This window comes from Sparus aurata, chromosome 10 (genome assembly GCF_900880675.1).
Source record: "Sparus aurata chromosome 10, fSpaAur1.1, whole genome shotgun sequence".
Classification (NCBI taxonomy): Eukaryota; Metazoa; Chordata; class Actinopteri; order Spariformes; family Sparidae; genus Sparus; species Sparus aurata.
Window position 1 is genome coordinate 18,045,614 of NC_044196.1, and position 14,582 is coordinate 18,060,195.

At 40.0% G+C, this 14,582-nt stretch overlaps 1 protein-coding gene across 4 annotated transcripts in view; it reads right to left on the minus strand.

The window, feature by feature from the left end:
- Positions 1-14,582, minus strand: part of LOC115589229 (polymerase (DNA directed) nu) — a 65,923-nt gene that overhangs the window by 15,856 nt on the left and 35,485 nt on the right. For all 4 annotated transcript variants that reach the window (XM_030430020.1, XM_030430021.1, XM_030430023.1 and 1 more), the window contains 3 exons: positions 11,444-11,521; positions 3,742-3,853; positions 974-1,056 (listed from right to left, as the gene is read on the minus strand). In XM_030430020.1, the coding sequence (XP_030285880.1) occupies positions 974-1,056; positions 3,742-3,853; positions 11,444-11,521 (273 nt within the window). The remainder of the gene's footprint in view (positions 1-973; positions 1,057-3,741; positions 3,854-11,443; positions 11,522-14,582) is intronic.

The window sequence follows — 14,582 nt, forward strand, 5'->3', positions numbered from 1 at the left end:
ATAAATTTGATTAATTTTCTGAATAAATTCAAAACAATGAGCCCTTCTTGTACAGCAGAAGCCCTGCAGTCAGCATTGTGTAATTAATTATGTATGATTGATTGTGTTTTGAACATTTGCTGTAGTCTGGCATAATAGCAGTTTTGATAACAGGCTCTAAAGTTGTCAAAACAGTTATTATACAAGACTACAGGCTTTAGAAGATTAGTCATTTATTGGAAGTCATGTCGGCCCTGTGGCTATTTCACCCCAGACTGTAGTGGGAGCTGGTGTGGTGTGTTGTGTGAGCATATGGAAAAAAACTGCAACGCCACATAAGCATTTAAGTAGGCCACAGGCAATAAAACCTGATGAAGAGTGCAGGATGCCTGTAAAACCTGCCTTCATCACACAGGTGACAGCACAGATGCACACGTAAAACATGCCAAATATCTAACACATGTCCAGTCTCACACACACAGGCCTGTATCACTCTGGTCTTGTGTGTGCAACCATAAATGGGTCACAAGTGACACAGACAAGCCTCTTTACGGGCCACAAGGGTGTATTATTACATTTATCTTCCCCTCTCTATTTTTATCTTCCTCTGCCCCACCACCCTCTATCCCTTGTCCCTGTGTCCGCCTTGTGGAATCAGGAATGTGATCCATAACATGAAAGACACAGAAAAAGAACCCCTCTATCTGGAAATCCTGCATAAAACCCTGACATCACATCTTCCTCCTCCTCCTCTTTCTGTCAGTGTTTTATCTCTGATTGATCTCCTCAGCTAACACATTTACTCTCCTCACACAATGAACCACTTACAGGTCTGAATGACACTTAAGCTCATTGTTTTTGTCATTTTGAAACAATACAGCTCAATGGTCCAGTTGACTCATGAATAACTGTATATTCATTGTTGTCAATCAATTAATACCACCCACCGCTCTATGCCTGTGTGTGTGTGTGTGTGTGTGCGTGTGGTACTTACCTGCCCCGTACACAACAGAGTAGACAATGCGTTTGGCATGTTCCCGATCCTCAGAAGTCACCTCAGCCTCAGTCACCCCTTTCCTGAGTGACAAACACATTGAAGGAGAAATGGTGTAGAGAATTAACAGATGGTATCTGGTGTATCTTTAGTAAAGTGATATATGCAAATGAAGCCCCCTGTTGACAAAGATAAAACATTTTCATGCAATATTTTACTATTTTTGACACTGAAAAGTAACTACCAAACAAAATGGAGATAAAACAGTGGAAATGTAGATATAGGTACACTTAGGTAAGCTGAAAGTGCAAAGTAAAGAGACAGCATCAAATTCAGAGGTAGTTTTGAAGAAATTAAGTTAAAACATCAGAAATGTGGTCATACATGCAGAGCTTGGCTCATTGTGACAACAAGTCTTTATAAGAAATCAAAAAATGATGAATGAAATTGAATAAAATGCAACAATTAAAGCTTAAGTTCAAGAATTTTACACATTGAAGTGTGTTTACAGTTCTCCAGGAGTACTACTGCATATGAGGAAAAAAGTATCATAGGTAATTTGTGGCTCCAGAGGAAGCTACATGTAATCAGATATTTACCTCCGGTGATGCCACTCAGGGGCCAAGTTGCACTGTGGGTAAGGTAGGTGCCACGTTTTGAAAAGGTCAAAATACTGTTGGACTCATAAGAGACAGCTTGAAAACAAAGGATTGAAATCCAGACGACAAAAAGATAGATATCACATTTTTTTTATTCCACAATTTCTTCCTTTTAAAAACCTGGCGCCTAGATTACCCACAATGCATCCAGGAATCCTGACGTAAGTCTGTTAATTCAAGATGTTTAGATCAAATGTAAATGCACTTTGTTGCCTGGTGGGACACAGGGAAGGTGAAAGCACAAGACAGAAAAATAACAAAGAAGAAAAGGGACTGCAGAAGAATCAGAAGAACAAAAATAAAAAATAAGAATCAGTATGAGTTATGGAGGTTAAAAGGGTATGAGGGGTACAGAGGCAGGGGGAGAGAGAGACAGAGGCAGGGATGAACAGACAGAGACAGTTATGTAATGTGACTTGTAGACAGCCGTAGTACTGGGGATCAGACAGGGTGGGATGACACGTCTGCAAAGTGGCATTTCTGGAGGGGCTGACGGGGAGCTGCCACTGAAAATCAGTGTTGAGGGAGACCACACACACACACACATGCACAAAAAGACACCCATAGAGAAATTATGTTGTGTCTGGTGAACTTCAAGACTCAAGTGTCTCAGGATGGTCAGAAGTCTTGATGCCTGTAGCCTCAGGATAAGGACTCTTAAGCTGGAATTAATGACCCTTAAAATGATCTTTCTCTCCGACAAACACACACACACAGACACACGCACACACACACACATACACACACACATTTCTCAGTAAACAACCAAGAGAGATAAATGATGGGTAACTTACAACCTCCAGTGGGTGAGCTGAGGGGATATCCATACTGGATTTTCACTGCCCCCTGCTGGACAGGCATTAATCTTGCCTGCTGTTTCTCTTAATAGGGTATTTGTCACATTTTTTAACTTCAACAAGCTTTACATTTGTCTCAGGCTTCTCAAAAATTCGGTTTGTTGCTGTTGCATGTTTGTGTTTGCGACTGACACCTATTTGCAACAAGCTGAAGCACAAGCAAGCTAAAAAAGAAAATGCTGCAGGTTGTTCTTACAAATACAGTTTTGCGTATTGTAAAGAAAAATCTCATTTGTATTCAAAGCAAAAAGGAATTCATTTTGTTGCAGGCCATGAGTTAAAAGCCTTTTAACACTTTTTACCCTCTAGCATATCTATATTTAGAGGGTTTCCAGTCAGATTAGTGACATAACTGGCGGGAGAGCAGTGTGTTGAAAGAGTGAACGCAGTGGGGGGGGGGATGGGAGAAAAATGGAAGAAAAGAAACAGTGAAATTAACATGTCAAAAAGAGCGATGGAAAAGGAGGGAAAGATGGGATTAAGCAGAGAGAAATAATTGTGAGAGGAAGGACAGAGAGGGCGAGAAAAAGACTGAGAGCACTTGAACCAAAAGGCGCAGAGGAAAGAAAATAGAGGACTGTAAAAGAGAGAGAAACAAAAAAAGGGAGAGTCAGGGCAGAGTAATCCCTCCAGAGCTGCAGTGACACCAGTTAATTTGTTTAAAGGTGAAACAGATATAATGAAAGAGAGACTAAGTAAAGCCTCATTAGAGCTGTTAATGTGGTCCTTGTGACCAGGTAATCTGTTTAACCGGCTGCCCTCTGCCTCACACTTGACTGAGATGGATGACGGGAGCAAAGGTACAACACTGACGCACACACATTCACACAAAAAGTATTAAAAAAAAAAGGCACCTACGTGTAAACACAGACACACACTGGCAGCAAGGGAAATTGAAAAAAAAAAAAAACACACACACTTGCAAAATATAAAAGCACTACAATGTAATCACAAGGGTGACCAGCCCAGGGGTGTCCTGCCCATGAAAAAGGGAGAGAGCGGATGAGGCAGTTGGCATGGTAGTCATGGCAACAAGGTTATTAGCGTTTGAAGTGAAGGAGCCAGCAGTATGATGTGAGGGGGGAGAGAGGGAGACTGGGAGAGAGAGAGAGAGAGAAAGGGTAGGAGAAACCCTGTAGAGCATCAACACTCACCTTGGCAAGGAGATCAGGGGAGAAGAAGCGCGTGTGTGTGTGTGTGTGTGTGTGTGTGTGCATGCGTCCGTGAGTGTGTGTGCATGTGTGAGACCCACCACTGAGAGGCCAACATGGTAAAGACATCCGCCTGCGGGTGGGTGAAAATGCGGAGCAGCTCAGGGTCAGAGGAGAGGTGAGCCAACAGACGCAGCTCCACCTGGCAGAAGTCTGGCACGTACACACACACACACACACACACACACACACACACACACACACACACACACACACCTTCTAAATGATACAATATTCTAGATTCACATGTAAAATCATCATCAAATAGCAACATTGACATTTTGGGAAACTGGCCTTCTTGCTGGGTATAGTTAGATGAAAAGATTTATATCCCTCTAATGTTTGTCTGCAAAACATGAGCTTGAGCAACATTAGCCTAGCTTAGCCCAGATGGGGAACCAGGTAACCTGGCTCGGCACAGAAGCTACTGTGCTCGGCATTTAGTTGATTATTTGTGGATTAGGGTTAGACGATAAAAAAATTAATTAACGTAACATGTTACAGTACATATGCTGCGAGGCAGAGGTTGTCCGTTACTTAAACATATATTACTTTTTACCAAAAACTGAAAAAGGAAACATATCAGCACAGATGTCTTCACAAGATATAACGAGGACGCAATAAATAATTTGTATAATTTGCAAGTGTGAGGCTAGCTGAATTTCCCAGTAATTTTGCCGAGGTAAGCTAGCCAGCTGCCTGCAGTAGCTTCATAATTACAACAGTGGATTCAATCTTCAATCTGATATGACTCTTGTTAAGTACAGTTGCTTATAAATTATAATAAATATATATTAGAATAGAGATACACAATACCAAAATATTTAATGGTGATTTTCAAGAAAATGGTATAAAATGCTACCCAAGATATCTGGAATTTCCGATGATATATAATCAAATAACAAATGTAACTAAGTGAGATTTTGTTAATAGGTTTGATCATTTAACTTTAGCAAATACATATGTATAATATGTTTCACATTTACAGTATATTTGTGGTGTAGAAGAAATGTCCAAGTTAAAAGAAATGGATGATTCAGGTTCAACAAGCTCAAGGAAAACATAAAACAGAAGAATTCTGGGACGTTTTGTGCATGGAAGGTGACTAAAATTGCAGCGCACTCGCTGTTCCTAAACCTGCCATCTTCACTTAATTTAGTGGCTTCCAGCATTTCCCAGTATAACTTTGACTAACCCACACTGAGTGGGTGTATAATACAGCAGTTCCACTCAGTCATACGTGAAAGGTGTAGAGCAATAGCAAATAGCGACAGTAAGAGCAAAAGAGTGAGCGCTTCAAGTGCAGACAGAAAGGTCAGTCTCTGTGGAGAAATTGGTGTCCCAGCTTCCCACATGTTTCTCTCTGTATTACTGTTGATGGCAGCGGAAATGGTGGGTGTAGAAAGAATATACCCTTTTGTCATTCTGTCACCAAAAAGCATTCTATTGATGCTTTCGACAGTTTTGTGCAATCAAACCTGATCTACGATGGATGGAAGTGCAGTCAAAGACCCTCGCACAGCAGCTATTAGTACGCACAAAGAAACACAAATACACAAAACAACACACAGCCTAACCCCCTTCCTGCTTTACCTAGATTTAATGGAAAATTAATTGGAGTGTAAACCTTGCACATTTTGGTCTGATTATCTTAGAGCAACATCATAATCATTTTGTGATGTTTCATAATCACATGACTTATTTCTTTTTAATCAAATCAACCTTCTTGTCTACATACATTCTGTGAGTGCATCAATGTGATGTGGGGCCTCTTTTCCAATAATGATGCTGAAATTACCAGGATTTGGATTTAATCTGTTACATCCGTCCCACAGTAAGCTAAAGCTGCTATCACATAATTCCATGTAAAGCTGGGTTATTAAGGAAAAGTCACGGAACTTGGAGCCATAAAAATGCTGCTTTTAAACCTTGATGTGAATATTCGCAGTGACCTGATGACTGTGTGAATATAAATGTATCCACCAGCTGCTAAGCCTCGAGGAATAGTTCGCTAAAAGGTGACAAAACTCTTTTTGCTCATTTAAAGCAACATTCTGCAACTTTTTAACCTTAAAATAACAGCCTTAAATAATTATAAAGATACAGTGTCTTGTATTATGGTGAATATGGTGAATGGTATTTCTATCTCAGCCACTCTGTCCCCCCAAATCGCATACAATCCATTCTCTACATAATATATAGCTTTAAATATGAATGCACAGCTAACACTTACATGTATAGGATGCCTTTCTAAGCTTTCATACATTTCTGGGGAGTAGATACTTCTAAATCAAGTCTTTAGAATAAATCATATTGCTATCTATCATGAAAACATGAATTCTGTCAGTACTAACAAGCATTGTAAACTGTTTTGTCATTTGATACCCAATTTCAATACCTGAGGAGTTCATCTCATATGCGTCAGTGAGCCACTCAGCATGCAGCATGCTTGTTGCGCCAATATCTAATAGTGCTTGTGTTGTTTTTTTTAGAGATGCCAGCCCTATGTGGAGGTCAAATTACTTCGATAATCGATAGTCGGATGCCTTAACAATCATATATTGGTTCATCATAAATAATACATGAAATATGTTGGACATTTGTTTTCATTACAAAACTGTTGTAATCACTGACACAATCTATGTTCAATGCTTAATCACAGTAGGCTACATTAGGAGTCAAAAGGACGGATAAAGTAAACTTGATTGCTAAACGTAATAACATAAAATAACTACAACTGGCCCGATAAAATCCAACCTTCATTGATGCTACTTAAAGGCTAAAATAAACATAACTTCAATTGGTATAGAATTTCTTCTTGTATTTTCAAACGACAAAATAAAACAATGAAAGACAATTAATGATACTTTTTGATTATTTGTGCTGATCTCTGATTGTCAAATTCTTAACGCTGATTAATCAATTAATCATTAATCATTAACATCCTTATTTAGGACACTTAAATTGCAGGACAGACACATAAACAAACCATCTCTCGAAATGTGCCCAAGGCACTGATGTCAGCAGCAGAGAGATGACCAGAGGCAATAAATTAAACACACTAACGGACATACCTTCACCTCATAAAACAGCCAGACAGAAAGCTAACTACACACTACAATACACCTGTTTACAGATACACACAAGAAGACAACCCCGTCAACAGAAATATAGTCGGACACATGGAGAGACAATGCCCTGTACTGACACGTCTGCAGCTCTCCTGTCAGCTTGGCAGATCTTAACTGAAACATCTCTCAAGATGTAGTTGCTCACACAATCATAGAAGACTCCCAATTCTATCCATGCCAACAAAAGCAACTGCTTCCATTACTGCCTTTTCAACCAGACACACCTCCTCCTCTGCTTGCCCGCTCCAAAATCAAATTAAACCGGACTGATTGCTGGGAAAAATGACTCAAAATGGACGAGCTGGAAATTTGAGAGAATTTCTGGATGGAGCAACCGGCTGTAATAGGTTTGTGCTAATGTAAAAAGATAAAAGAATGATGAAGGAAGGGTGTAGGGGATTGTGAAGGGGCAAATACCATGCACTGATGCATTAAAATACTTAGCGCTTCATTTAGAATAATTGAGACACAGATTCGGATACAGATTTCAGGTTAGTGTTCAGAGGGGAAGACAATCTTGACTTGACTATTCACATTGCAAAGGAAAAAGATAAACATGGAAAGGGCAAGAAAAGAAAAAGAAGGTGGAGGGGTGATGGTGAGGTGAGCAATGGAGTTCTGGTTTTTGGTTGTGATGAGGTGAGGAGGGGAGTTTCTAAAGATATCCTCAAATTAATGTTTCATGAGTCAGATCACATTTCCTCCAAGCATGGCCGGCAGCTTCAGGAAACATATTGCTGACTAGGATCTGTGTGTGGATTTGTGTGTGTGTGTGTGTGTGTGTGTGTGTGTGTGTGTGTTTTCCTTCATACATATGCAGATGAAAGAAACAGAAAGGAAGCATATTGGTGTGAACATTAAAAGACAATGTGTGTGTACGGCAGAGTAATAATATCAGACTACATGCGGTATGTGAATGTGTGGGTGACTCAGTCTACGTGTGTGTGTTTCCTCCAAGGCCTGATTCTAACAGAGATAGTCTGTGTGATAAATGAAGACACACCATCAAGAGTCCTTGTATTGATCCATACAGGAATAGCTCGGACCTACAGGAAGCTTCTCTATAAATTAACCCTCAAAACTGAATCATCCCAGTGCCATTTATAGCCTTGAGCAGAAACTAAGCACTTGACCAGAACAAATTAATTTGTAGATTACCTATTAATTAGCTAAATATTCGCTATTTGTTTCCACTCACTTAAGATCTGAGTTTCAAAAACAAAAGCTACTTCATTGGTTAAATGTGGAGTATATGGGATTGAAGCTACCGCTAAAACAATTTGATGACTGACAGATGATGGTGAAATAAGTGTGGGGGTACTCGAAAGAATTTTTTTTTTATTTCAGTTATATGTGCTGTATGTGTATTTTAATTTAATTAAAGTTACAACATGTCAGAGCTCTAGATGAAAACAAAAGCTCAGAGCTTTGAGCTCACAGTCCAGACTGCTAGCTGCACTGCTAATTGAGCTAAATAGCTAACGGCCAGATATGACATACTGAGGTTGAGTTTGGTTTATTAGTTTGATATGGGGTATAAATCTTTATAAATAAATCTTTGCAGTCATCCGTTCACTCTTTGGTGGTTTGTTCTCAGTTTTGTATCTCTCTTTAATGCTTGCCTCAAACTTTCCTTTCCCTGTCTGTTGTTATTTGCTTTCAGGATTTCGGTTTTTGCATTTCACATTGGACATCAGCTCATCAAAGCTCGCTTTTCGTCTTCAAATGGCTCTGTGTGTCCGCATGTTGGTCCTATTTTGAACTGTGACAGGTTTAAATCATGTTTCTCACTCTCAAACCCCCAGAAGTAAAAGTGACAGCAACCAAATAAAACACACCGTTCCTTTGAATAAAATCACATATTACTCTGACTTTGAACATTGTTGGAAACATTTGGGCTAATGTAAGTACGCTACTCAACAAATTAACTTGCAAAAAAAGAAACATGATGTCTTAAGTTTATCACTTCTGACTCCGGAAACTTATGATGTTTCTTCTTCTTCTGAAGGGGCAGAAAAAAAACTTCACCACTCAAAATTTCATGTTTCTTAAAATTTTCTAGACAGCCTGAAAATACAGAACAGGGTTATGTATTAATTGAGACAACAGATATTAAAAAAAAGTGACAGTAGCTCCTGTAGTTCCTTGAACAGCATACAAATATACTGAGGGGATTAAACCATGTCTCATACATTTTTAATGCCACCACCTGCAGTACCCTGAACAGCCCTCGATGATGCTTTGCACTAGCAGTATGAAGGTTATGGATAAAAGCGTTACAGCTCAACTAAAACCTGCACATTGAGAATATGAAATGTCCCCTGCGGGTTGTGGTGTTACTAGAGAGGCTTCCAGGAAGAATTAATCAACCAGCGTACAGACCAGGGCGATCTCAGGACATGGGTTTAACTGGATTGTGAAGGTTAAAAGTCTACTGGGGGAAATGTATAGCATATGTAGCCTGTGCTTCATTATAAACCCAGGAAGCCCAGTTCAGACCAGAGATATGCAATGAGAAGAGAGCGATTCAGAATGTTAAAGGGGGAAGTTGCATCAGTGTGAACTTTCATGCTGGCTGATGTTGTCGCCTGTGACTCAGCTTGTCAAGTTGCCAGTGGGTTAATGCACGTCACTTGCTTCAGCAGCCAAACAGCACCTCGTCAGGTCAGTTCCAACTATCAGATGGTTGCAACAACAGAGTTTTAGAAGGAAAGAGTGGATCACATCATCGATTTGTTTGAGTAATGGCTGTGTCTGCATGAGGCAAAAGCCTTAAAGTTTAAATTTACTGATAAAACGACAACTTCACTGCTTTTCCTCGCCTTGCTCGCATTCACCTTCACCTTCACTCTCGCTCGCTCTCGGCTTTTGTTTCTGCTGTTTCATCATTGCTAGAAATGCAATTGTAGCAAGTAACTCCCTGACACTTCACTCATTTATAATTTAAGGTACAACAAATTATATTTGCTGGTGCCCTTTTGTATTATTTTGCCCCTGCCCCTCAAACATCCTGAGTCCGCCACTGTACCTTCAACTTTAGCTAACAGCATCATCCTGTTAGTTGGTCCATGTTTTAAGTGTAGCTAAGTATACACCATGCTATTTTAACAACACCACTGACATAGCTTATGTCGCTGTTACCGAACAATTGTATGTCTTCCCAAATGTATCTTTCCTATTATGGACTTGGGGGTGAAAATAAATAAAATTAAAGACCAAACTAAAACTAACAGGGTTGAAGAGGGATTTAGGCCTGCCTTTGTTCTCATTTTGGCTAGCATCTCTTTTTTTCCTCTCTCAGCTCCGGCCCACACACACCAGAATACATCTCCCAATTGGAAATAAATGAGTTGACGATTGCAAACACAAACAAACAAGCACACACATATCAGGAGCATGCAGATTGCTTGAAGACAGGGAGGATGTTCAAAACGTACTACAAAGAACAGTCTGTTTAATCTGTGGTTAAACAGAGTTGACAGCCATGGATTGAGGGTGGGATTGATGAGTAAACACGGCATGCACTCAAGACTAAGTCTGCATCATGCGCGCACACACACACACACACACAATACAGTCACAGACAAGAAAATAACATTCACTCACATAATACCTTTTGACATGCCTCCAAGTTGAACTTTTTCTAGGGACACTGGAAAGTGTTAGTTGTTGAAACATACACACACACACACACACACACACACACACACACACACACACACACACACACGGCAGTTGTCCCAGTTTGGGAAGGACATTGTAGGACATGAAGGGGTTGACTGAGCAAGGGCTCCCTAGGAGGCATTGTATGTATGTGTGTTTGTGAATCCCTGCCATGTTGTGTGTGTGTATATGTGGGATCCTCGCTCTAAGCCCGCTGGTGCCCTCATGCTAACCCCGGTTTATCCGTCTGGTTATGTAAGTGCGCGACACACTGTCAGGGCCAGCAGACACCCGACGTTCCCCTCAAAGCTCTCGCAGGCTGACAGTGTTCCAGCTCTCCTCTCAGTCTGCACAGCGTGGACCAGCGTTACACCCTGATGTGACCTCACGATGCCAGCTGAGGTGTCAGTGGAAGTAGCTTTTTTAAAGTTAACATCCACAAATTCGCAAAAAAAGACACATCAATCCCCGGGAAACATTAATGTTGATATGAGATTGCACATTTGTTAAAAGAACTATAGTTCAGGTATCTCTGGAATCGAGAATTTAGTCCCGTATCGGACTCAAATATGCCATTTTTATATGTGATACTGCGTGCACACATTTCCACAGGGCTGAACCACAAAAAGAAGGAACTAATGCTGCTATATCTACAGTTCGGTAAAGAGTAAGACTTTGTTAATCATTCTTGAATCAAGAATAAACTGAATGTGTCAAAGCATGTACAGTGGATACAGTCTGCAGAGTGTGACCTTTTCTTGTTGTTGCCGAAGCTGTTGTTTTAAATACCTCAAACATGAAAAGTATGAGTCAAACAAAATAAAAAGGTGATAAGAGAAATACAGACAATCTGATCCTTATTTATGTGTATCTCATGGGGCGCCAGGGACAAAACACTATTGAATAAAAGACAAAAGACATCATGATGTCACACTGCTTATTGTCCTACCTGCAGCGAGAAAGGTCCATCCTTCCTGAGGAATAAACATTGCCCGAGGATGAACGCTCACCACCTCCTCCTCCTTTCCTGTGGGAACCAAAAACAAAGCCCTGAGGAACACCTCCGCAAATCATCTCTGCACTGCAAAGTGCAGTAAATATTAGTAAAAACTATAGTAACCAGCTTAAAAGTATAGATTCTTTATATCTTATCTTGTTAAATAAACAAAAATATTTCCAGTAGAAATTCTTTAAATCACTTTGAATGAGGCCAAAATTAATCTAATCAAATGACAAAAACACACAGTTTCAGGTTTAATCAACATTGACAACATCACTAAATTACTAAATATGCAATATGTAAGAATTGGCATCCTGTCAAATTCATGCTCATAGCACCAGAATAACCACTAAATGCTGCAAACTGCAGCTACTGTTAGCTATTTAGCTCAGTTAGCCAAGCAGCACGCAGTCCAGATTGGAAGCTGGGACTGTTGGTGTTCTCACAGCGAGCACTGGATAGCACACGATGGATGGGCCAGAGCTAGCTGGTTAGCATGCTAACTTCAGTGGATATCTCTGCAATACATAGACTTATACAAGACTTCAAATCTGTTATTTAATGTTCTCAATTCAATTCTTTATTTTATTACCTAATATTTGTTCAGGTATATATAGAATTCAGGTACATACAGTCATTTTAAATAATATTCTTAGTGTGATTATTTAATTAAAGTTTACAAAGATTTAACAAAAGTTTAATAAAAAAGTAAAAAAAACAAAAAACAAAACATAATACTCATATAATTTAATCTAATTATTCATTGTAAGGGAAATTCTCCTTGTTGAGGTAGAGAGGTGCTAATTATCTGAAGAATTTTAGCGTGATGAATCAGATCTCTATAATACATGCACGGAGAGAAGACCCACAATGTTCTCTCCAGCCTTCCAAATGTTTCCAACCTAAATACAACAGAGTAAGGGTTACATGGTGTTACAACTGTTAATCATTTCTTCACAAAACAATGACCATGTGATTTTTTGTTTGCTCTTGCCTTTCCTAGGCCGTGACCCTTTGATGTTTTATTGAACTGTAAATGTCATCCTATCTACCTGCCCATAAACACCTCAGACAAAGAGGATTACCCCTCATGTGACTGTCTGACCCCTTAGGTGAAGGAGAGTCTCCCCTCCTCTCACATCCTGATATGTTCTCTACCAGACATTGATTATAGAATTCAAAACTATTCTTTTTCCCAGATCACTCTGTTAGGTTTAAAGACGGTCAACATTCTTAAATGTTTCTTATTAGCAACTTTGGTGCCAATTGTTACAATACTGTGGAAACCACACACGCCTAGGTCTTCACAAATTATTTTGTAACTGTGTCGTGCTTTCTCATTTCTCAATCCTGTTAATAGAAACGCTGGTTGGTGGCCATGCAAGACATCATTTAAATTAAATTGACCTTCCATAAATAAGGAGAGTATCTCATCAACGGTCGTCTTTCACGGATCGTTTTGGAACAAATTTATCAACCAGACACATAGCATGACGCGGTAATTTCTAATATTCTGCGTGTGTTTGTGCATTTGACAGAGTGAGCGGCAGAGAGAGACACAGAGAAACCCAGACAGTGACCGACTTGGAGCTATAAAGACAGCCAACACCGACATCTGGCTTAATGAGGAGTTAAGTTATGAAGCTGCAACGCCCCATTTAGAGGCAAATCAGAATCCAATCAGGATCAGTTTATCACTGTACTTTCTTTCCTCTGCTGCGGAGCTGGACGGAAGTGCTGACCTTATGCTGGAGAAGTGATGGTTAGCCATCACATCCCACGTCAGCATGATGAAAATAGAACCACAGCAGCAGCGCGGACACACACGAACACATTCATGCTGACACATACAAACTGCAGCACTGTAATCAGTAGTGATGAAGGCCTCACCTCTCACCTCAAGACACAAAGCGATTACTGATACAGAGATGACATAGAGAGAAGGAGGGATATTGGTGGAGGGAAAGAAGGGATGATGAGGAATGTAGCAGTGATGGAGAGAGAAGAGGATCTGATGAAAAGGAGCTTCAGGGAATCTAAGCGAGTGAGAAGCAGAGGTGCTGATGTTAGCACCTATGAATCTATCATAAGATAGAAAGATAGAAGCACTGAGAGACCAAGGGACAGAAATAGAGATATAAAGTGGTGTGTGGCACCACTGGCTGTGATTGACAGCAGAGTGGATGTGGCCTGGCCATGCTAACAGATGGATAGACTTGTTTTGATGTTTTATTCATCTGCAAATGGAGAAATTTCGGTTTTTGTCACACTGTCATGAACTGAAGCTCACCCTAGGATGAGAGAAAATCTAATCAAAAGCAGGCAAGAAAATCTTCATTCAATAAAGAATGGAGGTAATATAGGCAACATGTCAAAGTTCAATAAGCTTTAATAAATAATATCTTTGCACATTAATCTCTTATGATACCTTTTTCAAATTCCATTCCTATAAAATGTAGAGAAGTGCTGACATTTTTCTCAGATATAGCCTGACTGAAAAGTTCACGAACTGCAATGAAAACAGAGTGTACTCAAGGCCGAGCGTATTATCTTTGGCCACATTCTGTCACGAATCACAAATGTGTTGTAATGTAATTACTCTGTTGCTCTCAAGCAACTTGTCCCACAAAATGACGAGTCAGGCCGTTTCCCCAAAGTGTCTGTGGGGCACTTTTTATCCAATGATGGCTGTGCGCAACTGGGCCAAGACAAGGTAATTAAAACTTTGTCCAAAAGGAGAGGCGATGAAAAGAAGTCGAGTGGAGAGAACACAGAGGGAGTGCTGTGAAAATAATCAATCAGACGAGAACAATAATAATCTAAGACTGACATTGATGTTTGTGTTCATATGGATAATGGTCTGCCTGAGCTGTGCCAGGGAAAACATTCAAGTGAAACACTGGATTGGAACTTGTTCATTCCTGTGTTCCATACACTGAAATGTACGCACATCTGCTTCAAATAGCTTTGCAACAGGATACACACTATAGAGCAGCCCTTGGGCGTCCCATTTGCCTCTATTAATTCACCCTTCCAATATACATATACATAGTGTGTATCCAGAGTGAAAGAATGTCCAGTTCTACTT